We start from the raw sequence: 27,835 nt of genomic DNA, 5'->3' as shown, positions 1-27,835 counted from the left end.
TGGTTGGTTTGCTGTCAGTCCAGAGGGCAGCCAAGCCCTTGCTGGGGAGAGTGTGGTGCGGGGCTTGGGGGTGATGCTCTTGTGTCCAGCACCTGTGCAGCAGCACCTGGGCCCTGCAGGCACATCTCCCAGCCCCAAAAGGGCCTGCACGCCGACCTCCCTGCCCTGGCCCCTGGTCAGGCAGGAGGTGAGTAGCGGACAGCAGGCCCAGGGCGGGGTGGCCGCCCAGCACCCCGGGGGCTGCACGCTGCAGCTGTCCTGGCTGCCTGCCGCCCTGCTGGCCCCTGAGCCCAGGATGCGAGGATGGCCAACTCATCTCAGCCCACGGTGGTGCCTCTGGGCCCTGAGAGCCTGCGCCCCTTCACCCGGGAGTCCCAGGCAGCCATAGAACGGCGGGTGATGGAGGAGGAGGCCCGGAAGCAGCGGAACAAGCAGATGGAGACTGAGGAGCCCGAACAGAGGCCGTGCAGTGACCTGGAGGCTGGCAGGAGCCTGCCCCTTGTCTATGGGGACCCCCCGCCGGAGGTCATTGGCATCCCCCTGGAGGACCTGGATCCCTACTACAGTGACAAGAAGGTCCGGGCCTGGGAGGCTTCCCTCCACCTGTCTGTCCATTGTCGAGCCATCTGCCTGCCCCAGGCCTCACAGCTCTCTCCCTGCCGCAGACCTTCATCGTGCTCAACAAGGGCAAGGCCATCTTCCGCTTCTCCGCCACACCTGCTCTCTACCTGCTGAGCCCCTTTAGCACCCTCAGACGCTGCGCCATCAAGGTGCTCATCCACTCATATCCTGCCCGAGTGGGGCGCGCGCGAGGGCGGGGAAAGGCAGGGAGGGGCCGAGGGTGGGCGGGAGGCCCTCTCGCCACCTCCCCTCCCCACCTGCCCCCTCGCTTTCCTTGACTCTCCCCCCAACGCTGTTCAGCATGTTCATCATGATCACCATCTTGACCAACTGCGTGTTCATGACCATGAGCGACCCGCCTTCCTGGTCTAAGCATGTGGAGTAAGTCTCCCCTCCCCCGTCCCCCCGGTCCCAGGTGTCTGCCCGTCCCAGGTGTGCACTCTGAGGACGCCCCGAGTGACACTGCTCTTGTCTTCCAGGGAGACAAACACTGTCACTGCCACCCCCATCAACAAACACCTTAAGTCCCTGGAATGGCACACACTGTCACGCTCACCAATGTCCTCAGCCCCTGGGTGGCATATGTCATTTCTGTGCCCTCCTTCCCAGGAGGTCCGTCACTGTCACCCAGGTGTGACACGGCTGGCCCTGGCCGGCCCTTTCCCTGCCAGGTACACCTTCACAGGGATCTACACCTTTGAGTCCCTCATCAAGATCCTGGCCCGAGGCTTTTGCATCGAAGACTTCACATTCCTCCGGGACCCCTGGAACTGGCTGGACTTCAGCGTCATCATGATGGCGTGAGCAGGGCCCCGAGGGCGTCCTGAGGCTGATGAGGGTGAGGGGAGGGGACCAGGTCTCAGAGAGGGCAGCTGAGTGGGCCAGCCCTCCGAGGGTGGACTGCAGGGCTGTGGGTCCAGCTGGCAGATAGTGGGCTGCACGATCCTAGGAGCTGCCATTCCCGGGGTCTGGCTGCGAGGCTGTCCCGGTGCCCCTACACATAGCACATATGACCACACACAGCAGCCCTGAGCCCTAGTCCCATGGGCCCCCACCCGGGAGAGCTGGGCTACCCTTGCTAAGCCCACTCCTCAGCAAAGCTCCTGCACTGTCTTCCTCACCTCTCAGGCCCCGATAGGAAACTTGCTGTGCCTGACCTGTCCCCCTACATCTCCACGGTAACCCCAACTACGAGGATTCCTTGGGAATCCTCATTCTGGGCCTGGAGAACCTGTGACTTCTGCCCTACCGCCCACCCCTGGCTCTGACACAGCCCTCGCCCCAACCTCCCCACCCAGGTACCTGACGGAGTTTGTGGACTTGGGCAACATCTCAGCCCTGAGAACCTTCCGGGTGCTGCGGGCCCTGAAAACCATCACAGTCATCCCAGGTACTGGGGAGGATCAGGGACCCTCTGCCCAGGCCATCAGGCCTCCCCTCCTCACCCAGGCCTGGAACCAGGCACTCAAGTTCTACGGCTCAGGGTCACAACCCTCCCAAGTGGTGTAGGACCCACACAAAAGCCTGGACATAGAGAGGCCCCTGTGGCCAGAGAGGAGAAGGGGCCCCAGGTGGGAGGATGGGTTTTGAGAGGCAGCATAGCAAGGTGGTTAGAGCACAGATCCTTGAGCCAGACTGCCTAGGTTCAATTCCCACCTCCACCACTTCCTAACTTTGACCTTGGGTAAGTGGCTTCCCTGTCTGCCTCAATTTCCGTATCTCTGAAATGTGTATAATAACAGTACCACTCATCCGGTCGTTATGAGAATTCAAAGCCTTGATAGCAATAAGGTGCTTAGAACAATGCCTGGCACAGGGTATGTGTATTCAATAAAATAAGCAGACTGGGCAGAGCAGAGACCTCCACCTGAGAGAGACGCAGAGAAACAGTGATGGAAAGTCCCATCCCCATGGGCTCAATAATGAACACGCCACATACCCACTGAGCAATCAGGCCAGGGCAATTCCAAAGTAATGCATCAAGAAGCATGAAATAACTAGAATCTGGATCATCCGGACCCTCAAAAAAGCATGTGGAGAAACTGGAGAAGGTTCATGAAAGGAGAGAAAGATGATCTGAAAAGGCGTGGAGAACAGACTCTGGGAGGAGGGGGAAATTGTGAAGTCTTAGTGCTAGAAAATACCTTAGTTCTCCTCTAGTCCAAAGCCCTCGTGAATTGCAGTTGAAGAAGGAGGGACCCCGGGAGGGAACAGCTTACTGAAGGCCACACAGCACGTTGGCCCCTGAGTCAAGGCCACAATACCTTCCCTGGTGCCATGATTCCAGCATCCTCAGAGCTCAGAGGGCTTTTATAAGGAGGCTGCTGAGCATCTGTTTTCATACCAAGATAAGAAGAAGAAATAAGCTAATACTGAAGCAAGAGACACACTGATTAGGCCCAAGGAAGAAAAAATTGGGGACTTCCCTGGTGGCGCAGTGGTTGAGAATCCACCTGCCAATGCAGGGGACACGGGTTCGAGCCCTGGTCCGGGAAGATCCCACATGCCGCAGAGCAACTAAGCCCATGCACCACAACTACTGAGCCCACGCTCTACAGTCCATGAGCCACAACTACTGAAGCCTGCACGCCTAGAGCCCGAGCTCCGCAACAAGAGAAGCCACTGCAGTGAGAAGCCCACAAGCCCGCGCGCAGCAAGGAAGACCCAACGAAGCCAAAAATAATAAATAAATAAATTTATTGAAGAAAAAAAGAGAGAGAGAAAGAGTTCTGTGTCAAATAAGGTGAAACGTGGCATTAAAGTTTTTGTTTCTGTAGGACTTTTCCGAGCCTTTGATAGTCTAATCTACACAAGGACCCTCCAAGAGACCACTACAGAGCTCAGCCTTCCCCAAACATGATTGAACCCCTTTTGTGTAGGGCACAGCTTGCGAGATGAGCGTTCTAAGGAAGACACTTTGGGAGTGCTGACTTAGTGACACTTATTAAGCTCCACTGTGTGACTGGTTGTTGCCCTCTGAGTCGGGCAACACACTGTGAAGGCTTCATAGTCCCTTCTTCTAGTGGCTGAGGTTCGGTGGCCATTCAAGGCTTCAGATGGAGGTTGTAACCAGAGAAGGATGGGGCTAATTTGGGAAGGCTTCGGGCAAGCAGTGCCCCAAGTAAGTCAAGGCTTGAAGGAGGTGGAGTAGGCAGAGGCTTGGAGGGGCTAAGTCGGTGAGTTACCCCCTGCCCTGCCCAGCCCCAAGCTCTCACCCTCTCTGTGATCAGGGCTGAAGACCATTGTGGGAGCCCTGATCCAGTCAGTGAAAAAGCTGGCAGATGTGATGATCCTCACCGTCTTCTGCCTGAGCGTCTTTGCCCTGGTGGGGCTGCAGCTCTTCATGGGAAACCTGCGGCAGAAGTGTGTGCGCTGGCCCCCACCCTTCAATGACACCAACACCACGTGGTACGGCAATGACACCTGGTACGGCAATGACACCTGGTACGGCAATGACACCTGGAACAGCCAGGAGAGCTGGGCCAGCAACATTACCTTTGACTGGGATGCCTACATCAATGACGAAGGTAAGAACGGAAGGTCGGTAGGCCAGTGGGGTCTTTCCCAGCCCCGATGGCAGCCCCTTGTGAGACAAAGAACATGGAGAAGATCTGAGTGTAAATCCATCACTTACCAGCTGGGGTAACGTCTGACAAGTCACTTCATCTCTCCCTCCCTCAGAATCTTTACCTATAAGATGGAGACAACAATATCTTTCTCAAAGCGTTTGTGTGACAACAAATGCCAAATTGCTTTGAAAATCCTAAAGCTTTTGCTCTAAAAAGCAGCAGTCCATAGTCCCTAACCTACGTACTCCTTGTTCTCCATCACACCACATGCTCGCACCCTGGCAGGGCCACCACCAGGCCCCCGCATCCTATTCACATACCCAGACTTCATAGCCTCGCACGCACAAGGCAACATTCTCATGAAGCCACTGTTACTTCACACTGTGCCTTCTGGCAGCTGAGAAAACGGTACCCCTCCTTCAGCCTGGCATCCTGGATTCTAGCCGCATCCCCCCTTCAGCTGAGGGTCCTGCACAGGCACATGGTAGCCCCATCCACACGCATGCATGTCCCCCACCCCGTATCCCTCTGTGCCCCTGCTGCACCCCACACTAGACACTGAGCTGACAGCAAAGTGTATCTACCCAGAGACCTTGGAACTTGGAGCTGCCCTTAAAGGAGAGGGAAAGGGCACCCAGAGAGCATCCATTTGGTGCGTGTGGTCCACACAGATGTGTCCACAGGTGCACAGTGGGTACTGTGCCCACAGTGTCCATGTGGTGACATGTTTCCTTTGTGGCCTCTGACTCCCAAAGGGAACTTCTATTTCCTGGAAGGCTCCAATGACGCCCTGCTCTGTGGGAACAGCAGCGACGCTGGGTGAGTGACACTGGTGGGGGAGGTGGGGGTGGTGGAGGGCAGATGTCCCAGGGTTGTCAGAAGATGGGGGACGATTAGGGATGAGAACCTGGGGTGGATGGAAACGTAAAGAAAATTCATGGGTATGGGGGGAACACTTTCCATTTTTGGGGATGCAGACAAGACGGAAGGATATTTTTCTCTTGGGATCCCCCCATCTATCTCCCGGCTGGAGCTCTCCTTTCTCCCTAAAACCAGCCCCCATCCTATCCCCAGGCGCTGCCCTGAGGGTTACAAGTGCATCAAGGCCGGGCGGAACCCCAACTATGGCTACACCAGCTATGACACCTTCAGCTGGGCCTTCCTGGCTCTCTTCCGCCTCATGACACAGGACTATTGGGAGAACCTCTTCCAGCTGGTACAGCAGCCCCCCGCCCTGCCCCTCAGCCCCACGTCTACCTCCCTCCATCTCCACAGCCTCCTCTGGGCTTGGTGGGGCCCCTAACAAGGCTGTCCCCTCCATGGTACCCCCTAAATGCCCCTACATACGGGTTCTCAGAGCCCTCTGACGCTAGGTACCTGCCCAGATCTGAGCCCCAGCCCTTTCTTCCTTTTCCTCATTTGACTTAAGAGCTGAGGTCTGAGCCGGGCACAGACTCCCAGGCCTCACGGTAACCGGTAGGGCAGCTTAGACTCCAACTCTGCCCATACACAGTTATTTACCTTCTGCTGTTTGCAGGTGGGCAGGTTGGGTCTGGAGCAACAGTGCCTTCTGGTTCCTGGCGATGTTTCTAACATGATGATGTTAATAATAATATTTAGTAATAATAATAATGGCTACTATTTGCTGAGCTCTTACTAGATGCCAGGCACTCTGGGAAAGCTAGGATTCAAGCTGATCCCAAAGCCCATGTTCACCAATTTTTATCCTGGTTCTCTGATCTCAAGATGTCTGGCTGAGGTCCTCAGTGCTTTCTGAGCCAGAAGATCAGGAAGGTCTGCCTCCTGAGTATATATTTTGAAGCACCCCAGAATGTGGCTTAGCGTGCCAAGGGTGGCCATACCTTGCCTCCAAAGCCTCAAACTGCCTGGCTCTGTGAAGGACCCTCTCTATTTACCTATCTGGGCAATGGATGTATGGAGATGGGTGTGGGTGAAAGCAGGCGGGTGCCATGTGACGCTTTCCCTCCCCCACTCCCAGACCCTTCGAGCAGCCGGCAAGACCTACATGATCTTCTTCGTGGTCATCATCTTCCTGGGCTCCTTCTATCTCATCAACCTGATCCTGGCAGTGGTGGCCATGGCATACGCTGAGCAGAATGAGGCCACCTTGGCCGAGAATCAGGAGAAAGAAGAAGAGTTTCAGCAGATGCTGGAGAAATTCAAAAAGCAGCAGGAAGAGGTAGGGAAGGTCTGGACTCAGGGAGAGGAGGCCGAGGACCCAGGGATCTCCCTGCCCCTCAGCCTCGGTGCTCCTGGGCAGGCTGAGGGGGGTCGGGGGAGGCATGGGGTAGGGCCTGCGAGGCAGAGGACGGGGAGCAGAAGGCCCAGGCTGGAGCTTTGGTGGGGTGGGAGGCGTGCAAGCAGTAGAAAGAGTATTTCTCAGCTCAGTGCCTCAGTTTCCCCATATATAACAAGGAACCTGGAGTAGTTAAACCTGACGTAGCCTTCCAGCTCAAATTCCTATGGTTTTATGATTCTTTATGGGCAGCATACAGGTCCAGGCTGAGGGAGAGGTGGGTCCTGATGAGGCCCCAGGGAGCAGCTGTACATTTACCCATCATCTCATGAAGGGTCATTCAAGGCTTCAGAGAGTGAAGGGTCTTCAGGATGTGTGTCCTCAGTCACTTTGGTCCCTACCCTGTCACCCCACCACCACCGAGGTTGCCGCCCCTGCCCACAGTAAGCTGGGTGCAGGCCAAAAAGAGGGGGCCCCAGCCTGAAAGACTCAGGAAGAAGCTCTGAGAGTCCGTTAGTCCATCCCCATGGCTCAGCGATGGACTTTATGTCCGTCACCCTTGCTGGTCCACAGGCCAAGACCGCTCAGGGGCTGGAAGGTAGGGAGGCAGACGAGGACCCAGCCCACGGCAAAGACTGCAACGGCAGCCTGGACACATCGGCGGGGGAGAAGGGGCCCCCAAGACCCAGCTGCAGTGCAGACAGCGGCATCTCAGATGCTATGGAAGGTGAGTGCCTGGCACCCCCATACCCACCCTACTCTGCCTGTCCTGCTCATCAGGCCGCTTGGGCTCCCGGGGTGGGGGCCGGGAGGGCCTAGCTGGGCCCAGCTTCAGGACAGTAACTTAATATTGGCATCGAAGAAATGGCTGTGATAAATATAGTCGTGGCTTACCCTGGCCCAATTCTGGCTGCAAGGCCAGGCTGTGGCGGGAACTGGGGGCTTCCGGGAGGCCTTGGGGGCTGCCAAGACAATGGGGAAGGACAGGATAATAATACTAACCAGGGAGGCCCGATGTTCCGGAAACTGGAGATCCTGTTCCTCAAATATCTCCTCGGTGAAAGTTAAACATCAAAGGTCACCCTGCCCAGATAGAGTCACAGACTCCCCCAAATCCCTGTGCTGCCCCCCAGGCCTCAGTGGGAGACTAGGATAAGGTAACGAGGAGAGGGTGGATAGACATACAGACGGATGGATGGATGGATGGATGGATGGATGGGTGGGTGGGTGGGCTGAAAGATTAATGAATGGGAAGAGACATGGGTATGTGGATGGATGAGAGGGAGGGAGGAAGGCAGTAAGCAAAGAGGGAGGAAAGGGGGAAGCAAGGGAGGGAAGATGCAAGGAAATCTGACATAGAAGGGATCGGGTCCCCTCCCCAGGTGGCTCGCCTTGTGCCAGGAAGGACTTGGAGGACTTTGCAAACCTCTAGAGGGCCCCATCCCAGCTGACCTTGTGTGACGGGCATCCAGGTGTCTGTGTGCCCTGCCAGAGAATGCCCCAGGGAACGCTGGGCAGCGCTGGCCGAGGAGGTCACTCAACGCTGTCCTTGCTGGGACTGTGGTGGGAAGTTTGGGGCCTCAGACACAGTTTGGGGCACCCGCAGTAGCACCCGGGTTGGGGGTAGGGGTGTTGCTGCCAGAGCAGAATCTGCAGCCTTTGAGAGGTCCGGTTTACTAATTCTTGGATGGGGGTGCGACTCAGCCGCCCCCAGCCTCTGGGGTGCCCCAATCACGCACTCACACCCAGGTGTCTATGGGGCTGCCCCCGGCTCCAGTCCTCTTTCCTCATCTATGGCGTGGGGGCACTCATATACTTACCTCATCCATTTCCGGTGGTAATTAAATGAGAGCACGCCCAGGCTGAGAACCCCCATGGGCAGCAGAGGCCTGGAAGACCAGGAGGAGAAGCAGCGTCACCCATGGGCCTTACGGAGCCCCAGGGGTTTAGAGCTGGAGTGGCAAGAGCAGGGGATGTTTCCCAAAAGCTACCCTGGGGGGAAAGGAAGGACTGGCTGGGGACAGTCTGGAGGGGCTCGCATACTGGCAGTGGGAGGGAGAGCCCTCGGGGGGAACCATGGTTTGCTCCTGAGTGGTGCTGGCCAGCAGCAGGTGGAACTGGGACCCAGCCCCCCTTCAGTGGCCTCCCGCCTCTCCCAGGGGGCCCTCGGGCCCCTCCCCAGCCGAGATCGCAGCCCTGGGCCGTAGGCAGAGGACGGGAGTCACCCCATCGCGTTGCGGGGTGGGGAGCTCCAGGAAGGCGGAGCTGAAGTAGAACATTGGGAGAGGAGCCTGGGGTAAGGCTGCTGAGGGTGTGGCTTTTTGAGGGTCAGCTAAGGGACAGCGTGTTGGGGGGCGGGGCACTGAGGGGTGGGGCCATGTGGGCGGTGTCTAGAGGGATGGGTCTTGAGGGTGACCCACTGAGAGGTGGGGCTTGGAGTAGGCCTCCCTGAGGGGGCGGGGCTTGAGGTGTGATGCTCTAAGGGGCGGGGCTTGGAAGGTGGGACCAAAGATCTAGGTGGAGGAAGGAGCACGTGAGGGGGGGACCCTCATCAGGTATCTGTTTCCACCCTGCTCCCAGAGCTGGAAGAGGCCCACCAGAAGTGCCCACCATGGTGGTACAAGTGTTCCCAGAAAGTGCTCATATGGAACTGCTGCGCCCCGTGGATGAAGTTCAAGAACATCATCCACTTGATCGTCATGGACCCCTTCGTGGACCTGGGCATCACCATCTGCATTGTGCTCAACACCCTCTTCATGGCCATGGAGCACTACCCCATGACGGAGCGATTTGACAGAGTGCTCAACGTGGGCAACCTGGTAAGGAGCGGACGAGGGAGAGGCTGTCCTTCCCGCGCAGGACAGGAGAGGGGCCGCGGGGCCCGACGGGCTGTGTGGAAATACGGGGCACGAGTAGGGGGCATAAGGGGACAGGCTGGGGTTATTTTCCCAGCATATGGGTATGTGGGGGCATGAGTTGATGTACCAGGGATGTACATGGGGTGATCCATGGGATGTGGAATTTGGGTTTCAGGGTACTTGGGGGCAGATAGAATGGGGATGAGGTGCTTGACCTCTTATGATCAGGATTTCAGGGGCTTTGGGGTCCAGGCCATGCCCTGGAGGCAGAGATGGGGGAGTGAGAGCATAGAGGGATGGGGGGGCTGGATGGCAAGTCTCTCCACTTTCAGAGGTTGTTGTGGGCCTAAGAGGGACCAAGGGACCTGGAAGTGGGGGCATAAAGCCATGGGCACCCAAGCTCAAGGGGCCCCAGCTCACCCTGGAGGCCCCAGGGCATAGTCCCCCAGCCCTGAGCCCCCCTGCCCGCGGCCACTTCTCCGGCTCGGCCAGGCCGGCTCCCCTCTCCAGCCCTTTCTGCTCTGCTATTGTTGACACACACTGATCCGCCTGCTTATCCCTGCCCATTAGGAGCATTATCACCTCGTTGCCAGCCCCTGTGGAGCCTGACAAAGGGCAAAAGCTGCCTCCTTCTCCAGCCCAGCCCCACCCTTCCCAATTGCCTTTGCAATCTTTCCAGGATGGCGAATGGGCAAGACGCTCTCCCTCCCCTGAGGGCGTGGGGAGCCCAGGAAGAGTCAGATTTGGGGCCTGGGGCAGGACGAGGACTGGGTGGGCAGCACAGGAATCAGACCCTGGACTCCCCAGCCCGCGAGGCAGGCACGTCCACCCCACGAAGATGCCCGAGGCGGCCATGGCCAGGCCGGGCTGGAGGAGCAAGGGTGTGCTCTGGACCCGCGGTGCAGCTGCTGGGGTGTGTGTGATGGGCCCGGCCCGCCGCCTGCCCACCCCCTGCCCACACTCTGCTGCTGTCTGGGCACCTGCTACGGGCAGGGACAGCTCCTGGGCGGGGCTCAGCATGTGCCCGGGCAGGCTGTGGACCCAGGGCAGCTGGTGCCTGGCAGGAAGGGGGGCTGTGCCCAGGGAGCTTTTAGAGGTTCTGCAGCTCTCAGACGAGTCCAGGGCTCTGGGGGCTCAGCTCTGGCTTCTCACTGATCCTCCGCTTCATCCTCTTTTGGGCCCTGCCTTAGACTTCCAAAGCCACCAAGATTTTCTGGGTCCTGGGACCCCAGCCAACCAGGGTAGAGAGGCTGTAGGGTGTAGGGACAGGAGAATGAACTAAGCACCCCAAGACCTGGTTTGAGACATGCTTCTATATGGGCAGTGACCTCTCTGAGCCTCAATTTCTCATTTCTGGGATGAGCATGATCAACCCTCCCAACTTCACAGAGGTTGGGATACCGACAAGGTCACAATGTGACCCACAGCATGCTCTGTGAGTGCTGAATATTATTATGATTGGGCTGAGGCCCCCAGGAAGTCACGTGACAGGCCAACAGTCACAAGGCCAGGAATGGACGGGCCCCGGTCTCTGAGTGGTTCCCACTCTGCCCTGTGGCACGGTCGTTCCGCTCCTCACTCACTCACATACACACACCTGTGGGCCGTGGGTACCACTGCCTGCACCCCCAGGGCTCTGTCACCCTCCCCTCGAGCCCTGGAGGTGGGAGTGGGGTGGGAGACTCCCGAGATCCTGTGCCCCTGAGGCTCTGTGACAGGGGCTGCACCCCACCCTGCAGGTCTTCACAGGCATCTTCACAGCAGAGATGGTGCTGAAGCTCATCGCCCTGGACCCCTATGAGTACTTCCAGCAGGGCTGGAACATCTTCGACAGTATCATCGTCACCCTCAGCCTGGTGGAACTGGGTCTGGCCAACGTGCAGGGGCTGTCGGTGCTCCGTTCCTTCCGTCTGGTGCGTGAGACCCTGGCACCCGGGCTGGGGAAGGGTGTGGTGAGGATGCCCGGAGGAAGGGAGGAGAAGCCACCAAGAAGCCAGAGGGCTGGAAGTAAGGCCCCCTCTGCCCTTTGGTCACCACTCTGCCTCTTAGAACTTTTCTTACTGGAAGAAAGGAGAAAGGTGCCCTCCCCCTTATCACACAGAGCTGCTGGGGGACCAAAATGACAGCCCAGGAGCTGACATTTGGACTTGACTCCTAAGTGACCTTGGGTGGCAGTGGGGTGGGAACTTCAACCCATATTGCAGAGCTGAAAGCTGAGGCTCAGGAAGCTCATCAGTAGTGGAATTGGGACTCCGAATTAGCATCCTTTCCACTACCCCATAGGGGCCTCTCATGCATCCACAAAAGTATAGAGAAGGTAAGATACACCTCTGTGTACCTTTCACCCAGTTCCAACAGCTGTCAACATTCTATAGTTCTTGTGTTATCTGTCCCCCCCAATTTTTCTGTGGGGAGTATCTTAAAGCAGATCCTGAGATTTCATTTCACTTGCAAATACTTTAGCCTGTATATTTAAGAGATAAGGACTCTTTCTTTTGATCATTCGAAGAGGATTAAGTGGTAGGATGTGAGCATTCCCATTTAACAGAGAGGTAAACTGAGGGCTTGCATCCCTCAGTGGGTGGGAGTTGAGCTGTTCAAAAAGAGTTCTTTCTGGGAATTCCCTGGTGGTCCAGTGGTTAGGACTCTGCACTCTTGCTGCGGAGGGCCTGGGTTCAATCCCTGGCCAAGGAACTACTCTTTCTCCTGTAAGGATGGGGCTCTCTTGGGGCTGGGCCAGGGGTCCCCGGGCCTCACCGGCCCCTACCCTCCCCCTGCCCGGCAGCTGCGGGTCTTCAAGCTGGCCAAGTCGTGGCCAACATTGAACATGCTCATCAAGATCATCGGCAACTCGGTGGGGGCACTGGGCAACCTGACGCTGGTGCTGGCCATCATTGTGTTCATCTTCGCCGTGGTGGGCATGCAGCTGTTCGGCAAGAGCTACAAGGAGTGCGTGTGCAAGATTGCCGCGGACTGCACCCTGCCCCGCTGGCACATGCACGACTTCTTCCACTCCTTCCTCATCGTCTTCCGCATCCTGTGCGGGGAGTGGATCGAGACCATGTGGGACTGCATGGAGGTGGCCGGCCAGGCCATGTGCCTCACCGTCTTCCTCATGGTCATGGTCATCGGCAACCTGGTGGTGAGTGAGGTCAGCTGGGTGGCTCCCCCACCCTCGCCCAGGACATCCAAGTGTCCAACATGTGTCCATGCCTTTATTTCCTTTAAATCAGGCTGTCGTTGAAGGGTCCTTTTCCCATGAGGTTACACTGTGTGAAGCCGCCGATGCTTGTTTTCTACCTAACCCCAGCCCCAAATGGCAGTTTTGTATGGTTTAACTCAGTGGCTCTCAAATTTTAACCTGCTTAGGAATCACCTGGGAGTTTCTCAAAACCTAGATTCCTGGCCCCATGCCCCAGAGTCAGATGCAGCAGCTCTGAGCCGTGGCCCAGGAACCGGCATCTCTAACGAGCTCTGGGTGATGTTACTGCCGCTGGTGCAGGGACCACACTGCGCGTAGTACTGTTGAGATCTAGTGTTTTGGGTAAAGTAACATGATAACGAGTCAGACTGACCCATGTTGCAGTCCCGGCTCCTCCGCTGTCTATGTGACCCTGAACGAATCACTGCTCTCTGGTTGGCTGAGTTCTCTAACTTCACGTGGAAGAAAATGGTAGGCCCCTCAGGGGGTGGCCGGGAGGACTGTGACCGAAGCAGGCACAGTGTGGGGTTGGTACCAGGAGCTCCTGGCCCTTTTGTCCTCCTACCCTCTCACCCTCTGTTCCCAGGAATTAGGCCATGGGCGTTGGGAGGATCTGGAGGTGGCATGGGCTGCATCCATCCTGCCACTTTCTGTGTGCGGGGCTGGTGCAGGGAAGGAGGGGCAGGGGCCCATGAGAAACGGGGTGTGAGGCCATGGCCCCGCTAACCAGAATTTCTGTGGCTGGGGCCGGGGGAGGCATCTCTCCTCACCCTGCCAACTCTGCTCCTCCCCTTCTCGGGGTGGGGTCACTCCTGCCAGGAGAGCGGCGCCCAGCTGCCCCCTGTGGTGGCCAACGCTGCCCCGGGCAACAGGAGGTGGGAAGACGCACGTCCCCACGTTCCGCAAAGGCCTGTGGAATCCTTGAGCTGCTGGGTCAGCGCTTCTCAGATATGGCTGAGCTCCGGCTGGGGGCAGGGGCGGACTGGCGGCGGGGGGTGTCACCTTGACTGAGGAGGGGACCATGGGAGGGTGTCCCAAGCCCCCAGGGACAGCCAGACAGCAGAACCCAGGCTGGTGGCTACTGGGAGGGGGGTCTTAGGGAGTGGGGAGAGTGAGGGAAGATGAAGAGTGAGGGCAGATGTCCCAGCAGAACTTTGGGGCAGGATTCGGGATGGGTGCGTGGGAGCAGGCTCTGAGTAGAAGTTTGTGAGGTCAAGTTTAAGGGCCTGGAGGTGACTAAAAGGGTCTGCAGGGGGTTTCTGTCTGTGTGTGTATAAACTCAAAAACATTTCAGGCCCCTACTTTGCCACTTGATGACTGGGAAACCTTGAGCAAGTTATTTCTCTCTGGCCTCAGTTTTTCTCATCTGGAAAATGGGGATGATGGGAGTGGTGACCTACTCCACTGGGTGGTCGTAAGGATTACATGACACATGTCCAAGTGCTTAGCAAAGCACTTGGCCCAAGAGGCCAGGGGAGTCCAAATGTTACAGGCATCGGGGGAGCAGTGGCGGATTCAGTACCCATCACCAATCAGCATCACACTCCTGGTGTTGGGCTCTGCCACGTGCCGGTTCCTGTGCCAGGGGCTTTACGTGTATTATCCCTAATGCTATTGACGACCCTGTGCGGCAGGTAATGTTGGCTCCGTGCTTCCAGGAGGCACAGCCCAGAACCACACAGCTAGTGTGAAACGGAGCCTGGACTAGAACCTGCGTCTGTGTAACTCCAATAGCAATAGCATCAATACCAGCAGCAATGGTACCAATGATGAGGTTAGCATCAGCAGTACCAGCGATGACAGCTTGACTTCTACTCATGTTTATTCAGCATTCTGGGCACTTTCCTGGTATTGATCTCTTAATGCTCACCACCCCCTATGAGGGCTGTGCTGTTTTATCGAGCAGAGTCTCAGGAAGGTTGATTAGTAACCTGTGCAGGATTTGAACCCAAGCAGTCTTGCCCCAGAGTCTGGAACCATTGCACTGCACTGCCTCTGTGTGTGTGCCACCCGCACCCTCCCATCACACACACATGCACACGCCTGCACACACACACAGACAGACACACACACCTACCCACCCTGATGCCCTTCTCCGGCCCAGCTCTGTGGCTCTCCCACTTTGCTCAAAGGAAGCGGAGTGACCAAGGGGGGCGGCACTGCCAGGTCCTTGGGCACTGTCCCTGCCCACCACCCTCCCAGGCCTCATGGAAGCAAGTGTCTGCCAGAAGGCACCGGGGCACCCCGCCAGGCTGTGTGTGGGGACCCGGGTCCCCTGCGTCCATGGCACTCAGGCACTTCCTCGGGGCTACTGTGAAGAAGAGGAAATGACCAGGGCATAGGGAACCCACCCCTCAGAGCCCCCCAGGGGAACTTGCTGTCACCCCACCTTCCCTCCAACCCACCCCCCATGCCTGGCCTGAGGCAGCTATTTCTGTCCCAGGCAGGAGCCGTGTGCAAACCCTGCTGACCCAGAGAGCAGCTAATTCCCATCTCAGATGTGTTTCTGGCAACTGAACACCTCCCGCCAGAGAGCGAAAGAAAACCCAGTAAATTTTGGTGGGGGGCAAAGGCAGAGAAGTAGCTAGAAGGCATGGCAGTGGGGACGAATACCCCCAGCACATTCTCCCAGAGAGAAGATATACAGTATACTACATATATATATATATATATATATATAAAGACCACATTAAAAAAATTTTTTTATTTATTCTTAATTTTATTTTTGGCTGTGTTGGGTCTTGGTTGCTGTGTGCAGGCTTTCTCTGGTTGCGGCGAGCGGGAGCTACTCTTCATTGCGGTGCGCGGGCTTCTCATTGCAGTGGCTTCTCTTGTTGTGGAGCACGGGCTCTAGGCGTGTGGGCTTCGGTAGTTGTGGCTCGTGGGCTCTAGAGCGCAGGCTCAGTAGTTGTGGCGCACGGGCTTAGTTGCTCCACGGCATGTGGGATCTTCCCAGGCCAGGGCTCGAAACCGTGTCCCCTGCATTGACAGGCGGATTCTTTTTTTTTTTTTTTTTTTTTTTTTTGCGGTACGCGGGCCTCTCACTCTTGTGGCCTCTGCCGTTGCGGAGCACAGGCTCCGGACGCGCAGGCTCAGCGGCCATGGCTCACGGGCCCAGCTGCTCCGCGGCATGTGGGATCTTCCCGGATCGGGGCACAAACCCATGTCCCCTGCATCGGCAGGCGGACTCTCAACCACCGCGCCACCAGGGAAGCCCAACAGGCGGATTCTTAACCACTGCGCCACCAGGGAAGTCCCTATATATATATATATATTTTAAAGATATTATGTCAACATGATAGTTAAGACAATGACAAAAAGACTTTGGAGGACACTGGTGAAGGCCAGACAGTGAGATGCATGGAGAAGATGGCCAAGGTTGGGAGCTTCACATTACGGTCCTCCCTTGGTATCTCAGGGGATCGGTTCCAGGACACCCTGCAGATTCCAAAATCTGAGGATACTCAAGTCCTGTAGAAAATGGCGTAGTACGGTTGGCCCTACTTCCTCATGTCCACTCATACAGCCCCACCCTGAGACCCCCAGAGTAATACCTGCCTCTGGCTGACAGGCGACAGGACCCCCACCCCAGCCAGGCTGTACCTTCCTCCTCACTGCCCTGGGGTGGGAGTAAGCTGGTGGAAGTCAGGGCCACTGCACTGTGTAGCCTCTGGGGCAGCCATTCACATTGTAGTCTAAATAAATGATGTCCTCTGAAGTTGTACAATGATTGGAAACCTGGGTTCTACTTCTGACTGTGCTGTTTGTCCTCAGGCAAGTCACTCCACCTCTCTGGGACTCAGTTTCCTCAGTCATAAAATGCTGAGCTGGCCTCAGAGTTAATCACACTCCTCCCTGTACCTTGTAGAGTCTTCTATTATCGCACACATAACAGCCAACAAGTTTTGAGTGCCTACTGTGTGCTCTACTTGTATTGACCTTTTAATCCTCACAGCAACGTGAGGAGGTAGGTATTGGAATCATCGCCATTGTACAGATGAGGAAACTGAGGCACAGAGCAGTGATAGGACTTGCCTCAGGACACACGGCTAGTAAACTGGGGTTCAAAGCCAAGCAGCGTGGTTTCAAAGCCCGTGCACCCCAGTCTCTGCTTTGTGCATACCCACTGCATTGTATCTGTCTGATCAAATGTCTGTCTCTAGGCTGAGGGCAAACTGAGGCCACTCGCTCCTACACGCAGTGGGAGGGGCTCAACGAATGTCTGTCCGCTGGAAAATAAAGTTGACAGGGGTAGACCAGTAGCCTCTTAAGTCCCTTGCAGTGGGGCTAAGAGAAGAGAACCAGGTGGAGCAGGGAACCCCAAAGGAAGAAAAGGGAGTGAACAGTGGTAGGTGAGATGCCTCTTCTACAGCAACAGGGGACATGCATCTGGGTATCGGGAGCACAGGGTCTATTAAAAGTCCCATTTACCAGACAAGAGAAGAAGGCTCAAAAGATTCAGGCTCCCAATAAGTCCTGGAAGCTTGGAGACATGAGTCCTGTTTTTCGTTCCACATCCCCTGGCAGTGGAGGTGGAGGACAGAGTCACAGAAAGAGTCCCTGTCACCCAGTGGGCCTCCCCGAACCCTGCCTCTGCCTTGGTCAGCAGAGTCCTATCATGTGCGTAAGACTCAGTTTCCCTATCTGTAAAGTGGGCATGACAGTAGCACTTCTCACCTTCACAAGCAGTTGTGAGGGTTCCATTAGGTAACGTCCTCTTCACAGCCCACCATGAGGTGGGTCTGGTCTGGAGACCCGAGGCCCCTCGTGCTGGCTGAAGGTGGCACCCTCAGGGGCCTAGAGGCTGAGCTCAGGCTCCCCCCACCCCCGCTTCCCAGGTCCTGAACCTCTTCTTGGCCCTGCTGCTCAGCTCCTTCAGCGCGGACAGCCTGGCGGCCTCGGACGAGGATGGCGAGATGAACAACCTGCAGATCGCCATCATGCGCATCAAGTGGGGCATCGGCTTCGCCAAAGCCTTCCTCGTGGGGCTGCTGCATGGCAAGATCCTGAGCCCCAAGGTTATCATGCTCAGCCTCGGGGGGATTGGGGAGGCTGGCGAGGCCGGCGAGGCTGGGGAAAGCGTCTCAGAAGACGAGAAGAAGGAGCTACCGCCCGAGGAGGATGAAAACAAGGACCTCAAGAAGGACAATCATATCCTGAACCACATGGGCCTGGCTGACGGCCCTCCCCCGAGCATTGAGCTGGACCACCTCAACTTCATCAACAACCCCTACCTGACCATCCACGTGCCCATTGCCTCCGAGGAGTCTGACCTGGAGATGCCCACAGAGGAGGAAACGGACACCTTCTCGGAGCCTGAGGATGGCAAGGTGAGCCTATCGCAGAGCCTGGATCGAGGGATCGGGAGTCAGACAGACAAGACTCTACATTTTTGTGTGACCTTGAACATGGCACAAATCCTCTCCAAGCCTCAGTTTCTCCATCTATAAAATGGGGTAATGGTACCTACCTTGTGGTATTACTGTGAGCATTAGATGAGATGCTGTGTGCAAAGCACAGTCAGCTCTCTGTGAATGGTGACTGTTATTACTATTAATCCAATTACTATGGCATGCCCTGCCTGTCCTAATACCCCAGGCCTCTCTCCCTTCACCCCTGCCCCACAACTCCACCTGGGTCCCCTCTCCCCAGCAGGTGGCGCTCTGAGACAGCATGTTCTCACCTGAGGCACCCTAGCTCCAGGGCTGGAATCCAAGAGGCCTCTCTTAGACCCCCTCTGGGTTTGAAGCTCCTGCCAAGTCCTTGCCATTATCATCTGTTTCTGTTTAGACCCCACCTGGAGGGCTGGGCCCAACCTCTGAGTGTGGGCCAAAGTGCCAGGTCTGGGCTGAGGAGAGGGGTCAGGGGCCCGGTAGGGTTGGGTTCAAGGGGAACAGAGAGCCGGGAGCTGGAGCCGCTACCCCCCCTCCCCCATGCAGGGGGCCTGCTGCTGGGTTGAGGTTCCCTTCCCTGCGAGGGTGGGGGAGGCCCTGGTGGTCGCCCCCAGAAGCTCAGGCTGAGCCCCCTTGCCCACCCTCCAGCTCCAGCAGGGGAAGGACTAGCACATAAGCTCTGGTGGGGCCCCCTGCCCGTCCCCTGCCCGTCCCCACCCTGTCGGCGAGGGCCCCGCTGGCACCAGAGCCTGAATAAACTTTGCCCTGAAAGCTCTTGACTCCTTGTTCCCCCCAAATACGTGGCACACTGACTTACCAGGGAGCCGAGCGCCTGCCAAGCTATAAATACCCAGGGAAATGTGGCAGTAACTTCGGTATGAGGAGTGCGGGTGGAGGAGGGCTGGACAGCAGCCGGGGCCAAGGCTCTGGGGACTCTCACGGGGAAACAAGTACGGCTCCCAGGGGGCTGTGGGAGTTGGGGTGCATGGGCAGGGCAAGTGGCTCAATGGGTGCCGTGCCCAACCTAACGCCCGGTGCCTCGGTTTCCCTTTCTGTCGACTGGGCACAAGGCCCTCCCTGGTTTTCTGGCCACTGTCGTGACAGCCGCCCCCTGCCCCTCCAGGCTACCCTCTCCATCTTCCTCTTCAGGGACCTCACCCCCAGCCATGAAGGGGGCCCCTTGAGGAGTGGAGGCTGGGGGCAGGAGGCCGGCCTAGATGCAGCACTGGGAGGAGGTGGGAGAGGCCTGGCCAGGCTGGAGCACCAGCCGTCCCACCCGACCCACTCCCGTTAGGTTCCCTTGACCCCAGGCTGGAGCTTTGGCTGCAGAAAAATTTCCATCCTTTTTGGATTTCTCAGCCAAACAGACCCTGAGGATAGGAAGGCTCGGACTTTGCTCCATCCTGATCTCCTTCCTTCCCCAGGCCTCATCCCTGTCCCACTCCAAGGGCAGGACCAAGGCCTGTGGTTCTTCTGCATAGGCCCCAGTGGTGGCTGCATAATCCAGGGCTGAATGAATGAGTGAATGAGTCTGCTCCACCCTCTCTTTCCCTTCTCCCTTCTGGTCTCCCATCTTGACCTCCCCCACCCCACCTTGTGGGAGGGCCTGGGGTCACGTGACCCTGTGGCCTCTGCAGAAGCCGCTGCAGCCCCTCGACGGGAACTCCTCCGTCTGCAGCACTGCTGACTACAAGCCCCCCGAGGAGGACCCCGAGGAACAGGCCGAGGAGAGCCCTGAGGGGGAGCAGCCTGAGGAGTGCTTCACCGAGGGTGAGGGCCAGCCCGCGTGTGTGACCCCACCTCTCCTGGGTGCCTCCCCTAGCCCGGCAGACCCCGTAAGGGGCCCGAGGCCGGCAACAGCCCCAGCCCCAGCCCATTGCCCCCTTGGGGACATCTCGGGGACACACGCATCACCAAAAGCAGGCAGGGCCTTCCTCCTCTGATGCTCTCCTGCCCTACCCTGCGGCACCCCAGGTGAATAGAATGCCGGGAAGGGGTGTCAGAGCTGGGGATGCCTCCCAGCCCCTGAGCCTCTGATCCCTGCAGTGTTGGCGGTAGGTGACTAGCATCAGCCCAAGGGCTGCTGTGCAGAATCCCCACAGAGCCCTGAGTACGGCCAGCACTGCACGAAGCAGGCGCTCAGCAGTGGCTGCTCTAAGACTGTCCTCCTCCTCGGCTTCGTCTGCCAGATAGAGGCCTGCCTTGCCCTTCAGGGACATTTTTGCCCGGAGGGCCTGGGCTGTGGCATAGTGAAGGCTGCCTGAGCGAGGTGGGGGAGGATGGGGACAGCCTGACGGCTATAGACCTGTGCTGGCTGCCTGCACCCCTGTGCTCTGGAATGCCTCTGCATGCGGTTGTGTGCCGGGGTGGGGGGTGGGGGATCCTGGGCAGGTGGCAGGACTGTGCCTCCTAAGGTGGCCCCCAGGCCCGTGACCGGTGCCCCTGCCACCCGCCCTCCCCAGCCTGTGTGCAGCGCTTTCCCTGCCTCTACGTGGACATCTCCCAGGGCCGAGGGAAGATGTGGTGGACCCTCCGCAGGGCCTGCTTCAAGATCGTTGAGCACAACTGGTTTGAGACCTTCATTGTCTTCATGATCCTACTCAGCAGTGGGGCCTTGGTAGGCGCTGCCCTGGGGACCGGGCACTGGGCAGAGGCAGGGGCCAGGCCTGGGCAGCCCCGAACCCAGAGAATCCTAAAGAACTCACCAGTCTTCCAGGATGTGTTGTAGACTGTGTTAATTTTCTTAAAGAGACAGATGGGCTCTGAATCCCTGTGCATCCTTAGCTGACAGGTCCCAACCGGGGATCAGGTGGGGAAGGCCTTGGGAACTGGGGGTTGGAAGGGCAGGATGGGTCAAGGTGAACCCCCCATGACAGACCAGTCAGGGTTACTATTATTAGGCCTGGGGAAGGGGAGCTGAGGGGCTTCTCCCCACCGGGAACTCACGGGCTCACCCGCATGATGGGCACAGGGAGTCTGCCCACGCCTGGCCCCGGTGCCAGACCCCTGGGAACCAGCAGCTTCAGGCAGGTAGGGATGTGGCTGCTGCCCCGGCCTCCTCCGGGCCCTGACCACCCCGCCCTGCTGGTGCCCCCAGGCCTTCGAGGACATACACATCGAGCAGCGGCGAGTCATCCGGACCATCCTGGAATACGCCGACAAGGTCTTCACCTACGTCTTCATCATGGAGATGCTGCTCAAGTGGGTGGCCTATGGCTTCAAGGTGTACTTTACCAACGCCTGGTGCTGGCTCGACTTCCTCATCGTGGATGTGAGTCTACCCCACCCCTGGCCCCGCAGCCAGATCCCAGGCGGTCCTTGTGGCTGAGGCCCTGCTCCCCCTGACCACCCTCCCCTCCCATTACAGGTCTCCATCATCAGCCTGGTGGCCAACTGGCTGGGCTACTCGGAGCTGGGACCCATCAAATCCCTTCGGACGCTCAGGGCTCTGCGTCCCCTGAGGGCACTGTCTAGATTCGAGGGCATGAGGGTGGGTGCCGAGGGGGACTCTGAATAGGGCTAAGGACTGGGGGAGCAGCCACAGCCTGGAAGGGGGCTGGGAGTGTCTGTACTCCGGCCACCACCAGGGGTCCAGGTTTGCAGGTCCCCAGGCATCCTCCCACACCAGCCCAAGTGCCCATTCCCGCCCTCAGCCCCCTCCTTCGCTCATCTCTTCCACCACTGGGGGCAGCAGAGGCTGCAGCAGCTCCCAGGAGGGGCCTGAGGGCACCGAGGCAGGAGGAGAGGAAGGAAAGCAGGTCTGTGGGTTTATAGGTGTCCCTCCCCAGCCTCAGACTGGGGCTCCCCAGGACTCCAAGCCTGCCCACCCCTCCCTCAGGCCCTTGAGGGCGGAAGTGACAGGTAAATACAGGGTTTGGGCAAGACCAAAGGGACTTCCCCAGGCAAAGGTCGGGGGTGGGGGTGTGTCTGTTAGGAGCAAGACCCACGCTGGAGGGACGGACTTCCATGAAGTAGCTGGTTGCAGGTCAGCAGGGCACTCAGCCTGGGGGCTCCCTCCTGGTCATGCAAGAGGCCAGCCAGCACTGGGCCCTCCCACCCCTGGAGCCGGGACCCCTCCCCACCAGGGGAAAGTGACCTGGCAGCTGGTTGGTGCCCCAGCCAGGGGTAGAGCTCCCCTGGGCATCACCGGGCTTGTGCCACCCACTTTGCTTGGAGGTCACGGAACGGCTTCTCCTTGAAAACAGATAATTCTCAGATTCGGTTCAGCGTGAAATAATGAGGTTGGCCTGGGTGGCCGCTGCTGGCAGGGCACAGGAGTCCAGTCCCAAGGGTCCTGCTGCTTCAAAGACTGTTGGCTTCTTTTCTGGGTCTGCGTCTCTAATCCTGCGAACAGATGAGCAGGGGAACAGGTCACGGGGGCTGAGTTTCCTATGGGGGCCAAGGAAAGGGTGTTTGTCTCCTGCCCGGTGACCCGTGGCCGGGCTGCTTCCAGAAAAGCCCAGCCTCCACTCTGGGCTGATGGCTCCAGCCAAGCGGAGAGCCCTCTTCAGCCACCACTACCCCTACTCCTTGCTTACCATCCCCCCACCCCCAAGTAAAGCCCAGCAGACTTCTCCCCCAGGCCTGGCTCAGATGGGCCCTCCTCCAGGAAGCCTTCCCTGAGCAACAAGGCCCAGCCGTGTCTGGTCCCCTGGTTACTGTGGGTGGGAACCCTCTCCCAGAGGAGCCTGGGTGTCCCCGTGTGCCTGGGAGAGGATCTGGAAGTGACCCCCTCGCTGGCCCCCAGGTGGTGGTGAACGCCCTCCTGGGAGCCATCCCCTCCATCATGAACGTGCTGCTCGTCTGCCTCATCTTCTGGCTCATCTTCAGCATCATGGGCGTCAACCTGTTTGCCGGCAAGTTCTACTACTGCGTGAACACCACCACCTCCGAGAGGTTCGACATCTCCGAGGTCAACAACAAGTCCGAGTGCGAGAGCCTGATGCACACGGGCCAGGTCCGCTGGCTCAACGTCAAGGTCAACTACGACAACGTGGGTCTGGGCTACCTCTCCCTCCTGCAGGTGGTGAGTGTGACCCGCTGCCCCTGCCTGAGGCTGGGATGGAGGTGCCCCCACATTCTCGCTGTACCTGAGCGCCCTGCCGCTCCTTGTTAGGGGGCCGCCCACCCTGTTTCCAGGGCTGTGGGACCCAGAGGTAGTGTCTATACCTCTCCGGTCTCTATTTGATGCCTCCCCAGGGGAGCTCAGGGCAGGCAGCCTCTGGGGAGGACCAGGAGGGGGCAGGGAGGGAAACTCAAGGCTGGTGGAAGCAGGGGGCAGCCCCCTCCCCTCACCCCCAACCACACTCTCTCAGGCCACCTTCAAGGGCTGGATGGACATCATGTATGCAGCCGTGGACTCCCGGGAGGTGAGTGGGGGTCCCCGAGATGTAGCTGGTGAGTGAGCCAGGGGAGAGGACTCAGATCCATCCCCACCCCATGCTGCCTCCTCAGGAGCCCCTGAGACCCCACAGCCTGGGAGTGGATGGACCCACAGTGAGATGGGGAGCAGGGAGCAGGCAGCATGTGCCCCCAGCCCACCCAGCCCACCCCGTCCCATCCTGTGGCCCCTGCAGAAGGAGGAACAGCCCCAGTACGAGGTGAACATCTACATGTACCTCTATTTCGTCATCTTCATCATCTTCGGCTCCTTCTTCACCCTGAACCTCTTCATTGGCGTCATCATCGACAACTTCAACCAGCAGAAGAAGAAGATGAGTATCCAGCCCGACCTTCCCCGGGCCCTCCCCTCCCCAGGCTCCCTTCTCCCTCCCTCCGACCACTCCTTCCTTCATATGTTCACAAATGCTGCCTCTGCACTTGCTGTGCTCTCGCTGGCTGGCGGCATGATTCAGCAAGGCTGGGTTCACATCCCACCAGACGACCTTGGACAAGGGAGATGTGGCCATCTCGAACCTTGGTTTCCTTATGTACAGAATGAGGTTCGTGCCGCCTGCCATGCCAGCTCATTCTGAGGACCCAACGAGACATTGATGGAAGGTGGCCCAAAGCGGGCAGTGAGGCTGCGCTGACCCCTTGCCTCTGTCGGTCACCCTGTCCCCTCCCCTCCCTCCTCTGGATCCCTGAGTCCCCCTTCCCCTGCCTCCCTCAACCCCCATCTCTGGCCGCTCCAGGCAGGTCCCACCGGCACCCCTACTGGGGTGCGGGTGGCTTTAAGGGTGGTGCCTGAGAAGGTGAGAAGGGGGAGGTCCTGGAAAGGGCGAACGGGGACACCCCCCACCGCAGCCTTACGGGCCCCATCCCGCTATACTTTGGAGGGAAAGACCTCTTCATGACAGAGGAACAGAAGAAATACTATAACGCCATGAAGAAGCTTGGCTCCAAGAAGCCTCAGAAGCCAATTCCCCGGCCCCAGGTACCAGCCTTCCGGGCCCCTCCCCCTGCAGCCTGTATGAGACTCCTGCCTAAGGGGGCCACGGGGGCAGGGGGCAAAATGCAGCCTGTGCTCTGCCCACCAAGCTGTGTCCCTGGCGTGAGACTGGGTCCACCTGCCGGGAGGGGCGCCTCTCTGTAACTGTACAGACACTCTACACACAAGCAGCAGCTACCTGATAAACTCCGGTCATTGGTTTACCCTTCGCCTGGCCCTGCACAGCTCCCCAGTGTCCAGTCAGCTCTTCAGCTGGTGGCCTCTGGGGCAAGGGCCTCTGGAACGGGGAGGAAGAGGATGTCCAGACAGCCCCCCAGTGAGCAATGACTTCAGGAGAAGGATGAGGGGCTGCTGGGGGACCTTGACGGGAGGAAAGGTCCCAGAGTGAGGAAGGATGCCCACGGACCCCACAGATCGGCCTGTTCTGATGGGTCTTGCCGCCCCTGCCCTGGCCGACTCCACCACAAGACCTGACCTCTCTCTCTCTCTCTCTCTCTCTCTCTCTCTCTCTCTCTCTCTCTCCCTGTCATGCTGTCGTGTCCTCCTGCATCTTCTGCCGGTCCACGTCCTGCCCCGACCACTGCCCCCCACACCCCTCCGCGTGCATCCCCGCACTCCCATCCCTGCTACAGAACAAGATCCAGGGCATGGTGTACGACCTGGTGATGAAGCAGGCGTTCGACATCACGATCATGATGCTCATCTGCCTCAACATGGTCACCATGATGGTGGAGACAGATGACCAGAGCCAGCTCAAGGTGGACATCCTCTACAACATCAACATGGTCTTCATCATCATCTTCTCGGGCGAGTGCATGCTCAAGATGTTGGCCCTGCGCCAGTACTACTTCACCATCGGCTGGAATATCTTCGACTTTGTGGTCGTCATCCTGTCCATTGTGGGTGAGCAAGCAGGGCCAGGCTGGGCTGAGTCATTCAGGAAGGCCCGGTGCTCCCATCCTCGTGTCCACACACACACCCACTCATGCACCTGCCGTGCTCACACTCACACTCACACATACACACATGCGTGTGCACCTGGTGTCTACACTTAATGCGCAAAAGCATGTACGGTGGGCTCCCAGGCAACCTGTCACCTTCACACGCATGACTACACCTGAGAAACATTTACTTGTCCAGTGGGGGCACACTCAGGTGCCCATGTGCTTCGGGAAAAACATAAGAAGATGGTTCCAGTATCCTTACACACAGGAGAGCTGTGTGTAATTGTGATAGTAACTAGCTATCATTTATCAGTCATATACTATTTGCCTGACACTGTGCTAGGCACTTCACAGGCATTAGCTCCCTGATTATTCCTGACAAATGTCCTGAGGCTGGTACTGTTGTCACCTCCATTTTACAGGCGAGGAAACTGAGTCACAAACCGATTAGGTGACACGCCTGAAGTCACACACCCAGAGCTGTCTTCCCCCGCCCTCTCATCCATGGCATCTGCAAACAGCCTCAGCTATAGGCCTACCACCATTCGCTTTGACACATCCCACCTCCATGCAGCTGTATCAGGGCAAAGATGGAGCCCAGGCCCCAAGACCCCTGGGGGAGCCTAATGGGTCAGGCCATTCGGGCTGTGCTTTGAGCGGTGAGCTTCTACTGCTCCTTTCTAGGGAAGAGCCCAGCGGGCTGGGCCCCCCTGAGCCGCACATGCCCCCCGCTCCCCGACCCAGCCGCCCACCCTGAGGGCAGCAGTCCTCACCACTTCCTCCCCGCAGGCCTCGCACTCTCTGACCTGATCCAGAAATACTTCGTGTCACCCACGCTGTTCCGTGTCATCCGCCTGGCGCGGATCGGGCGCGTCCTACGGCTGATCCGAGGGGCCAAGGGCATCAGGACGCTGCTCTTTGCTCTCATGATGTCACTGCCCGCGCTCTTCAACATCGGCCTGCTCCTCTTCCTGGTCATGTTCATTTACTCCATCTTCGGCATGTCCAACTTCGCTTACGTCAAGAAGGAGTCAGGCATCGACGACATGTTTAACTTTGAGACCTTCGGCAACAGCATCATCTGCCTCTTTGAGATCACCACGTCAGCCGGCTGGGATGGGCTTCTCAACCCCATCCTCAACAGTGGGCCCCCCGACTGTGATCCCACGCTGGAGAACCCGGGCACCAACGTCAAGGGTGACTGCGGCAACCCCTCCATCGGCATCTGCTTCTTCTGCAGCTACATCATCATCTCCTTCCTCATCGTGGTCAACATGTACATTGCCATCATCCTGGAGAACTTCAACGTGGCCACGGAGGAGAGCAGTGAGCCTCTCGGGGAGGATGACTTCGAGATGTTCTACGAGATGTGGGAGAAGTTTGACCCCGACGCCACGCAGTTCATCGACTACAGCCGCCTCTCCGACTTCGTGGACACCCTGCAGGAGCCGCTGAGGATCGCCAAGCCCAACAAGATCAAGCTCATCACACTGGACCTGCCCATGGTGCCAGGGGACAAGATCCACTGCCTGGACATCCTCTTTGCCCTGACCAAAGAGGTCCTGGGAGACTCTGGGGAGATGGATGCCCTCAAGGAGACCATGGAGGAGAAGTTCATGGCTGCCAACCCATCCAAGGTCTCCTACGAGCCCATCACAACCACCCTCAAGAGGAAGCACGAGGAAGTGTGCGCCATCAAGATCCAGAGGGCCTACCGCCGGCACCTGCTGCAGCGCTCCGTGAAGCAGGCTTCCTACATGTACCGCCACAGTCAGGACAGCAGCGGGGATGCAGCACCCGAGAAGGAGGGGCTGATTGCTGACACCATGAACAAGATGTATGGCCCTGAGAACGGGAACAGCGGTTTGCAGAGCAAGGGGGAGTGGAGGGGCTCGACATGGGGCCCCAGACCTGCCACGGGGCTCCTGTCCATCAGACCCGCAGACACAGCCCTCCCTCCCGCCCCACCCCCGGGGCCGACGGTGCGCCCAGGGGTCAAAGAGTCTCTTGTCTAGCAGACGGCAGTGAGGTGGCACAGCCCCAAAGCTCCCCTGGGGCGCCTGCCCCTGAGGGAGCTAGGACTTTGCGTCTGGGACTGATCCAGCTCCCTGTCAGGGACAGGATTTGGCCGTGCTGGGCTGTCACCCAGGCCGTGGAAAACGGGAATTGAACCTGAAGTCTCCACGCTGAGCCCGAGGCTGTTGCCTCCATGATGTTACCTTCGAGGTGCTCTCACCTCCTCACGGCCCCGGGGGAGGTCGGAACATCAGAATCTCTGCTCCCCACATGGGGAGGAGCCGGCCTGTGCTGGAAGGGTTGGCTGCCCTCCTGTCACCAGAGTCTTAAGGGCCACTGACCTCTCCCCAGGAAGTGGCTCAGGGCCCCCCCAGCTCCCTCCAGGACAAGGAAGTCTTAACTTCAGTGAGAGCAGACGCCTGACCCCAGGGCCTGCCAGCCCTCCCCTGACTCTGGGTGCAGCATCACCCTGCCAGCTTAGGAATTCTCTGGGAAAGGGAAGCATCACTGGTCCAGAAATGGCTCCACAAACCTGATGGGTCACTGGATCCTGACTCATTGGGCCGGTGTGACCCCTGACACCC

At 58.3% G+C, this 27,835-nt stretch overlaps 1 protein-coding gene and 1 non-coding gene across 2 annotated transcripts; both read left to right on the top strand.

The window, feature by feature from the left end:
• Positions 1–303: 303 nt before the first annotated feature.
• Positions 304–27,250, top strand: SCN4A (sodium voltage-gated channel alpha subunit 4). The gene is made up of 24 exons (XM_060082306.1): positions 304–576; positions 666–784; positions 913–1,002; positions 1,293–1,421; positions 1,920–2,011; positions 3,852–4,148; positions 4,946–5,009; positions 5,265–5,406; positions 6,190–6,399; positions 7,021–7,174; positions 9,028–9,266; positions 11,045–11,218; positions 12,091–12,447; positions 17,346–17,837; positions 19,538–19,670; positions 20,363–20,517; positions 20,998–21,171; positions 21,268–21,390; positions 22,648–22,926; positions 23,216–23,269; positions 23,477–23,614; positions 24,172–24,276; positions 24,924–25,194; positions 26,025–27,250. Exons 1-24 carry the CDS (start codon positions 304–306, stop codon positions 27,248–27,250), a joined length of 5,490 nt encoding a protein of 1,829 aa, XP_059938289.1.
• On the top strand, positions 11,927–11,999 carry TRNAK-CUU (transfer RNA lysine (anticodon CUU)). Its single transcript has one exon. It is a non-coding gene; the product is annotated as a tRNA-Lys (tRNA).
• Positions 27,251–27,835: the final 585 nt, after the last annotated feature.

Source organism: Mesoplodon densirostris, chromosome 18 (genome assembly GCF_025265405.1).
Source record: "Mesoplodon densirostris isolate mMesDen1 chromosome 18, mMesDen1 primary haplotype, whole genome shotgun sequence".
NCBI lineage: Eukaryota > Metazoa > Chordata > Mammalia > Artiodactyla > Ziphiidae > Mesoplodon > Mesoplodon densirostris.
Note: the sequence above shows the minus strand (reverse complement) of the source record. Positions and strands in the feature narration are given on the sequence as shown.

Bases quoted from the DNA above. Each gene is read 5' to 3' on its own strand.
- SCN4A (XM_060082306.1), top strand. From the start codon at position 304: ATGGCCAACTCATCTCAGCCCACGGTGGTGCCTCTGGGCCCTGAGAGC. The intron at 6,400-7,020 runs GTCTGGACTCAG...GCTGGTCCACAG, and splicing joins AGCAGGAAGAGGTAGGGAAG to GCCAAGACCGCTCAGGGGCT. The intron at 23,615-24,171 runs ATGAGTATCCAG...ATCCCGCTATAC, and splicing joins TCAACCAGCAGAAGAAGAAG to TTTGGAGGGAAAGACCTCTT.